At 49.9% G+C, this 9,256-nt stretch overlaps 1 protein-coding gene across 1 annotated transcript; it reads right to left on the bottom strand.

Moving 5' to 3' along the window:
- Positions 1–3,458: 3,458 nt before the first annotated feature.
- LOC144826299 (uncharacterized) lies at positions 3,459–8,991 on the bottom strand. Its single transcript, XM_078684644.1, has 2 exons — positions 8,357–8,991; positions 3,459–4,794 (listed from the first exon to the last, which is right to left on the bottom strand). The coding sequence occupies exons 1-2, from the start codon at positions 8,625–8,627 to the stop codon at positions 4,145–4,147; spliced, it is 921 nt and encodes a 306-aa protein (XP_078540770.1). The 5' UTR covers positions 8,628–8,991; the 3' UTR covers positions 3,459–4,144.
- Between the last annotated feature and the right edge of the window lie 265 nt (positions 8,992–9,256).

Here is a 9,256-nt window from a genome sequence, read left to right as displayed (position 1 = left end):
ATAGGGCATGAGTGGTGAACAGGGCATGAGCGGTGAACAGGGCATGAGCGGTGAACAGGACATGAGCGGTGAACAGGGCAGGAGCGGTGAACAGGGCAGGAGCAGTGAACAGGTCAGGAGAAGTGAAGGGACAGGAGAAGGGAGGGGGCAGGGAAATTGACGAGGCAGGAGCGTTGATCGTGCATAAGCAGGAGTACTGATTGGACAGGAGCAGTGAAAGGGCAGGAGCAGTGATGGGCAGGACCAGTGACGGGGCAGGAGCAGTGATGGGGCAGGAGAAGTGATGGGCCAGGAGAAGTGATGGGGCAGGAGAAGTGACGGGACAGGAGAAGTGACGGGGCAGGAGAAGTGACGGGGCAGGAGAGGTGAAGGGGCAGGAGAGGTGACGGGCAGGAGAAGTGATTAGGCAGGAGCAGATAACGGGTAGGAGCAGATAATGGGCAGGAGCAGATAACGGGCAGGAGCAGTGAACGGGCAGGAGTAGTGAACGGGCAGGAGCAGTGAACGGGCAGGAGCAGTGACGGGGCAGGAGCAGTGAACGGGAAGGAGCAGAGACGGGGCAGGGGAAATGACAGGGAAGGGGCGGTGATGGGGTAGGAGAAGTGATCGGGCAGGAGAAAGTGACAGGGCAGGAGAAGTGACTTGTACTTATGTTCCTTGCCTATTTATTTATTGCATGACATCCACTGATGTGTCTGCAAAGCATACCTGTTGCCCTGAATTTTTCTCCTGAATTTTGACCTCCTGTCCTGAATTTTTGTTGTGAATTTTGACCCCTTGTCCTGAACTTTTACACTCCCCATTCTGAATTTGCACCCATGCCAGTTGGCCACCCTACTCTGCAGTGCCCACAACCTCCTCCCCCTTCCCTTCTATCTAGGGACCTGCAAAGCAACACTGAAAGGGCCATCAGACAACTGTGAATTAACTGGTGACACAACAGAGCAGAGCAGACTGTTGACAATGTAATTCAATTCAATTCAATTTATTAGAGTTTTGGAACTCCAATGAGGTCCACTTAAAAATTACACAACAATTAATACATAAAATGCAAATAAGACCATGTGGTAAAACTGCGGAAACAAGATAATGAAAAATTACAACATATAATAGTTTCAAGGGATAAAAGTTTGGGATTTAGCAGCCAGCAATGAGGAAACAGGGCGTATCCAGAGTTGTGCAAATAGCAATTAGAAAGCAATCGAGACAACGTAAAGCACTTTCAGGGATCAAAGTTTGGAATTAGCAGCGAGCAAAGAGAGAACAGAGCATTTCCAGAACTGTGCAAATAACAAATAAAAGCAGCCTAATCATGTGCAAATTTACAATTTGGGATACAAAAATTTAAATAAGCAACAGCTTATAAAATAGGGACCAAATGGTGCAAAATACATTCGTAAACTGGAGAGGATAAAATGACTAAAAAGAAGATCAGCTGTTCAGAAAATAAATCCCACTTGGAAAATATACAGTTAAAATATGTACAAAAATTCCTTAAAGAAATTAAACAATTTTGCACAGGCAGCTTCATTTTTGGGATTAAAAAGAAAGTTGCGAGCTGAGGCTACGTCCTTAACACCATTTTGTAAAAACATCGGCCTAAGCCAAAGATGACGATAAAAGGCCAGTGCCGGACACACAAACAAAACATGATCCAGGTTCTGGATACTCAGCTCACAAAAATTGCACTTTTTTCCATTTTTTGAATTCTGGGACCAATGTGCTGTTAAATCATTTAAAGGTAGGAGATTAAATCTAAATAGGGAAAACCAGCGTCTTGTTCCATGGTCTAGGTTCCAGGTTAAATATTTTTGAGGCAGTTTCGGGGTAGTAGTCCTTGCTATTATCTTTAATCTCTCCTTAGTTTTACAAAGCACAATATCTCTATTATAGCTTAACCTCCCACTTGAATTGTTGACAATGCAATATTGGCCCTTGATTAGCAGTGGATTCCAGAACAAGGAGTGTAAAATCCTCTGTGTAGAGGATGCTGTGGTGCAGGGAGGCACACAAACTAGTTTATTTTAACAAACAGACTACACTGAACGGGGTACCTGTGCACCCTAAACTTGAAATACAGTGATCCATGACATTTATATCTAATAAGCATACATATCTGCAGTACTGCATTGAAAAAGGTAACAATGCTGGACAGGCCGTTCCAGGCATCAGGCGTTTCCCAGGGCGACTGGAAGGGTAGGGGGCCAGTTTAGTTTGTACAAGTGCAGGAGTTTTAAAAACACTGCAAAGTTCTTTGTATATTCAACAGGTTTCGGTCAACAATACAAGTGCCAAGATAACTTTGGTGATCAATGTACCTGCTGGAGAGAGATGGGAGCATGTTTTGTCTAGTAGCTGTTTTACCCACCTAAGGTAGCGCAGAGGGGTAATATGCCTGCTGGAAAGAACCTGTACCATGCATATCAAAGAGCAATATTTTATGTGCATAGTTCAGTGGGTACTGCTTTGTGTTCACTTCACGAATGAAAGGACACGTGTATACATATGGCCTGGCAGTTTGGGCTGGACTGGTCCCATTGGGCGCAGGATCAAGACTGATTTGCATATGTCTGGGTCCAAACTGGAATGGCATGGTGAGCAAAAAAAACGACGGATTTAGGCCCAGATCTTTGTACTGGGGTGAATGTATGATATTGTTCTGCATTCTGTCCACCAGTTGTTATTTTTGCTATTTTATGGTTGAGCAGCTAGCTGGCACACATGAATATGAAGGAGCCTTTGTCGGTTTCCGTGAGTCTAGATTCTCCTGACAGTCCCTTTCTCTTCTGAGCCCTGCTTAACACATGTGTAAAGGAGGAGCCCTGTATTCATGTCCTCAATGTTTGAGGCAAAAAATACTCATGGATTTCTGAACAATGAGAGTAAAAGCATTAAGGGAACATGTTGTTCCTGCTTATATTTCACAAGCTTTACACAAACCTGTATTCCCTATGAGTGTTTGCTTTTTCCTGAATTAAACCTCAAATAAACATGTTTATCCATTGTTTGAATTAAATAACGTTATAAGCTGTAACTGGTCAGCGAAATGCTAAACGTACTAAAAATGGTCTGTTTTGCCATTTCTAGCCACACCCCTGACTCCGCCCACTGATCCAATCTTTGGTTATTCCCGCCCCCTGATTCTCCACCCACAGTTCCCCTACTTTTTTTTCTCCACTTCGACCACTGATACAATTACTAAATCACACAACATTTGCAAAAACAAGCACGTTTTCACTGATAATTATACTCACGCTTTAGCACAGCAGACCCGAGAGCTCCCAGCCGATTTGCTGCTCTTTCTCTCCCTGCCACCTTCGCGCAAGAAAACATTGTCCACACCTTCTTTTAGGAGCAAGAAAGGCCACTTTTATTTTAGGACAGGTGCATCATCAATATCATAAACATATTCATTATTTATTTATTATTTACATAATTCAACTCTACAGTGAGCCTACGAAACCTAAATCCCAAAACCCCGAACAAACTCCTGCCTACTAACCCTAGCCTACCCAACGCTACCCTTCAGGATGGCCAACCCGCTCCAGGCTGCCCACCCCCACTAACAAAAACCCGCCTACAAAAGAACAAAGGCACCCATCCTAACAGTGGCAAACCTACCTAAACTAAAACAGTGCCTAGAGCACCGCAAAAGAACAAACCCAGAAATAAAGAAAGAAAAAGAAAAAAGAGGGAGGGTGGGTGGGGCAAAACAACCTCCCTACACGCCTCCCGCCACGCAGTTGCTAATCCCCGCCTGACTTCCCCTTTTCAACCCTCTGCTAATCAGCCCCCCACCTGTTGATGTTCCTCGCGCGAACCTGCCCAGGGAGAGACCGGCTCGCGCCTGGCTCTCCCTGGGTCCCCCCTCGCGCAAGAAAACATTGTCCACACCTTCTTTTAGGAGCAAGAAAGGCCACTTTTATTTTAGGACAGGTGCATCATCAATATCATAAACATATTCATTATTTATTTATTATTTACATAATTCAACTCTACAGTGAGCCTACGAAACCTAAATCCCAAAACCCCGAACAAACTCCTGCCTACTAACCCTAGCCTACCCAACGCTACCCTTCAGGATGGCCAACCCGCTCCAGGCTGCCCACCCCCACTAACAAAAACCCGCCACCCAGGAAAACCTTTAGCGTTTTCCTGCCCCACCTAAAGGAAAGGAAGGAGCACACCACAACTGTACTTGAAGAACCTTGCTAATCAAGTCCCTGAGTTCAAGGAGGTAAAAAGAGAGGCCCAAAGCTGAGAGATGCACACCGTCCTCACAAAATAAATGATGTTCAGATACTTGTAAATGATAATGGTTCAAACTGTATATCCCCCAATGTTGACAAAAAAGGCGCATTGTCCTGTTCACTTTCCGTCTAGCCTTTTCCAGGGCAGAATGGGTCCGTGCCCCACGCCAGTGCAAACGGGGCACAAACTCAGTCCATATGAGCATGGTGCTCTCCCATGTGGTTCGGATGATTTCCAGGTCCTGCTTCATTAATTTTAACAAGGTCAGCCCAGAGAGAGAAACCAAGTCATTCTCTCCCAAATGTAGCACCAGGAGATCCGGAGGGCCCCCCAAACACTGCGAAACCAAAGCAGCCAAGGCGGGAAAAAGCCCACCCCAGCGCATTCCCCCTGTTCCATGCCATGAGACTTCATGTGTCATACTGTTCAGGCCAAGTGATCTCCCACAAAGCTGGCTGGCAGCGGCTAAAGCTGCTCGTTTAATAAAAGAGTGCCCCAGTATCCACACCCTTCTTTTGCATCCGGCGACTGATAGCCAGGGACCTAGGAGAGAAAGAAATGTTAGACCAGCCAAAAATGCACTATTTCCTCACATACTTTTCACAACACTTGGAACGCCAACGACCAATGCGTCGGATCTGGGACCAGTCCCACCCCAGGCGGGCGGCCTCCGTCGCCGCACCAATTCTGAAGGAATGGGTACCAAACTGAACAGGGTCCTTCCCCAAACGCAACAAGACCTTACGTAATACAGCCAACAATTGAGATGCCACTATGGGACTACCATCCGCATGACAAAATATGGACCCCTGTAGAAAATGCGGAGAGGACACAAACCCTTCCCATTCCCCAACCGGGCAACATGCAGAGACCCCACTCCTACCAAGGAACACCCACTTACCCCTCCCCATCTGGTCGGTTTTGGATGCCCGCAGCCAAAGTCGCACTCTGTCACTTTCCAACACCACCTCACCGCTGGTCATGCCTACCCTGCCCCGCAACCCCAGCAACTCTGATGCCCGAAATGCCCCAAAGAACAACCACACAAAACACAAACGAAATTTGGCACACTCAAAAGCATCATGACAACACACCTCCAGTTCCGGCAACATCAACTGGAGCAATTCAAACGTCACGGGCTGCCGGAGCTGCTGACCCCCAGCCCGGAGCCTGGCCAAACCTTTCAACAATTTACGAACCAACACCCCCCCAACCGGATCCCTCCCCCACCAAAGCTGTCCATAAAAAGAAACCCCAGCCAATTTACCCGAAATGGTAGTGGGCGCCAGGCCTTTGTCCGCCAGATGTAAAACAAACTGCAAGATGCATTGTTCATCAGACCAACCAGCCCTGAACGGCCCCATCGAAACCTTGCAAAACTGCAGAAACTCAGACCAGGCTTTCACATAACCCCGCCTGGTGGATTCAGCCACAGAATTTTCCACCAAGTGGTGAACCCTCAATCCCCCAGGTCCCATACGTACTGTGGGATCGGTGTTGGTGCCAGGTCCGCCCCAGGAGCTAACTTGCGGAACTCGGACCACTGAAAGCGAGACAAAGAGTCAGCGATGCAATTAGAAGTACCAGGAACATGCCGCGCTTTAAAGACAATATTCAGTTGCAGACACCGCAGCATGAATGCGCGCAGGAGCCGCAAAACCCGCAAATCGCGAGCCTTTTGGTGATTGACAAGGTGTACTACAGCCAAATTGTCCACGTGAAACAAGACGGAACGATTCTGAAACTCATCCCCCCATAGGTGCAAAGCAACCAGCAGCGGGAAGAGCTCCAGAAACGCAATGCTGCGACCCTGATCCTTCCAGTGCGCCGGCCAGCCGGCCGCGCACCATCGACCTTCCCAAAATATTCCGAATCCGTGAGCCCCTGACGCATCAGTGAACAACTGTACTTGCCACACCATGTCCTCATCCGCAAAAAACAAGGACACGCCATTAAAGTCTTGCAGAAAACGAAGCCAGACAGTCAAATCGGCACGCACAGCGGTGGTAATGCGCACCCTATGATGGGGAAGGCTTGCTCCGGACATGGACAGACCCAGACGTCTGCAGAACGTCCTGCCCGCCCGAACAACCCGGCAAGCAAAATTGAGATAACCCAACAACTTCTGAACAGTTTTCAAAACCACTTTCCGCTCCCCCAACACCAGATGTATGAAAGCAGACATTTCCTTCACTTTAGCCACAGGCAGTCTCGCCACCATAGACAGAGTATCAATTTCGATCCCCAAAAAAGTCAGGGACGTACAGGGACCCTCTGTCTTGTCCGGCGCCAAGGGGACACCCAATTCCTCCGCTAGAGCCTGAAAGATGTTCAAAGCCGACTGACACTGCCCAGAGCAACCCTCCCCAATGAAAAGAAAATCATCAAGGTAATGACAGACCAACGCGTGGCCACTGACAAAAGTGAATCGCCACTGCAGGAAGGTACTGAAGGTTTCAAACAGGGAGCATGACACTGAACAGCCCATGGGCAACACCCGATCCACGTAGAAACTACCATCAAAATGCATTCCTAACAGACTGAAATCCCAAGGATGAATGGGCAATAGCCGGAAAGCCGACTGAATGTCGCTCTTCGCCAGCAAAGCCCCAACACCAGCCGTGCGCACGAGCCGTAAGGCATCGTCCACCGAAGCATAAGTGACAGTTGAGTCAGCTGGATCAATAAAGTCATTGATTGAGGAACCCTCGGGCCAGGACAGGTGATGAATAAGACGAAACTCCCCTTCCGCCTTCTTGGGCACCACGCCCAGGGGTGATACAATCAAGTCAGGCAGGGGACAATGCACAAAAGGACCAGCAATCCTACCAGCCGCAAGCTCTGCATCCAGTTTCTTCCGCACCACATGTGGACTCTCCTTCGCAGACTTCAAATTATCCGACCACCTGCCCACCCTGGGTCCCTGATACCCAATCCGAAACCCAATTTTGAAGCCCCAAGACAAAATCTTAGCTGCCTCAAAATCCGGATAATCCACCAGCCAGAGGTCGAGAACCTCCTGCCTAATAGGAGTAGGGGCCCTTGTAAACAGACTGATGGTGCTGCCCCCTGCCCCCAGAACCCCGTCCCTGATCACCCCATCTCTGGCCGGGAAAACACTGGGTGAGGGCGTGCTTCCCTCCACACTGTGAACACTCATGTTTATACCTGCAAGCGGGTCTGTTACAGGAACCTCTGTTAAAATGCCAGCAAGTGCCAGAAGCGGCTGATTGACCTCTGCCCCAAACCCCCGCCCCAGACTGAGCGGGGCGAGCTGAAAAGGGCCGATAAAACACAGGTTGCCCGCTAGCTGTGTGGGTCGTAGCAGGAGGGTTTGCCGATGCCATCCATTGCAACCATAACTCAGAGTCAACCGCACCCCACGAACGCTCAGGAAAAGCGGCCATGCGCGCCCTAAATTCGTCATCGTAGGACAACCAAGCAAAGCCTCCAAAATAACTGTGAGCCTTGCGGATGACATCTGCATATTTAAACATGTCTATCGCTTTCTCAGGATGACGTTGACAATAAACGCTGGCATAAATGAGAAAGGCCGAAGTCCAATTCTCTATGGACTTCGGAACGCGAGGCCTCCGAGCCAATTCTAATTCCTCCTCTTTCGACCCTTCTTTTGCCTGGACATCCCTGTGGAGAAGACGAAAAACATCTACAAAAGCCCCAGACCAGATCAGATTCTTTGTTTTTTCAGATAAATGGGACCCCAAGGGCATCCCCACCCCAGAATAAGGCAACTTTTTCGGTAGGATACTATCCTCCGTTACCCGAGTGGCATCCACCCCGCCATCCCCCGATATAGAAACTTCTTTTGCAACTTGCACAGTAGAAACATTTGAAATTACGGGCCGCTCAAGCCTCGGTGCCAGAGCGACTCGCTCAACCACAACCCCATCACCCGTACCACAGGATCTTGTACTCTTAACCGGGAGACTCTCCCTAGGTTGCACATTTGAAATTACGGGCCGCTCAAGCCTCGGTGCCAGAGCGACTCGCTCAACCACAACCCCATCACCCATACCAACAGATCTTGTACACTTAACCGGGAGACTCTCCCTAGGTTGCCACACTGACCACCACCCATCCTTACCTCTTGGTAACTGCTCCGACTGCTGGGCGACGGCCCCACGATCCCGCTGAGAAGGTCCAGACCACACTGCCCCTCGTACACCTGCAGGGTCCGCTCTAGACTCCTGCAAAACACGAGAAACAGTGGGTTGCCCCAACCCACCCCCCTGGGCCCGTGCTGCCAAAAGCCCAACATCTTTGTCCCTCAATTCCCCCTCTTCCAACTCATCATCATGAAAACTCCCACCGAAAGCTGCATCAGAAAATTCAACTTGATTACTTCCACTGGGCATAGCCCCATCACCAATACCCCCATCATAAAACTGCCAATCAATGGTCTGAAAGCTTTGTGGACAGAAAACTGTAGAAGAGGTATCCGCTCCAGATAGCCCCCCTGAAAGCCCACCACTGGAAACAGCCGTGGGGACAGTTCCCGGGCCCGTAGAAACTGCCAACAGCCGCCCAGCCGAAGGCGCAGATTGAAAACTGCTGCCGCTCAAGCCAGACGATGAAGGGTGCGCGACAACATGGTCCCTGAAAGCTGAACCGCAATTTTCCCCCAAGGGACGGCCCACCGACGCCAGACCATGGACACCTCCCGACCCAGTCGATTGACCCCCCAAGTGGCCACTTGGCCGCCCCCTGGGGACCGGGAACAAGGCTTGCCCCGGGTACTGGGGCGCCCCCTCGTTGAACAAACCCCTCATACCAGGAGCCGGGGGCGTGGGGATGGCAGCCCGAGGGCCAGGCAAACCGGCTGCCACAGCCGCAGTGGCCGGGGGGGGCAGCAATCTAGAGACAGTGCCCACTGGAACCACAGCAGGGGCAGGAGTGGGGACCACAGGAGGGGTTGGAGCCGGCAATGCAGCAGTGAGTGGCCCAGCACCGGCGTCACCCGTGTGCGGGGAGCCAACATCGCGGG

This window comes from Lissotriton helveticus, chromosome 3_2 (assembly GCF_964261635.1).
Source record: "Lissotriton helveticus chromosome 3_2, aLisHel1.1, whole genome shotgun sequence".
Lineage (NCBI taxonomy): Eukaryota > Metazoa > Chordata > Amphibia > Caudata > Salamandridae > Lissotriton > Lissotriton helveticus.
Note: the sequence above shows the minus strand (reverse complement) of the source record. Positions and strands in the feature narration are given on the sequence as shown.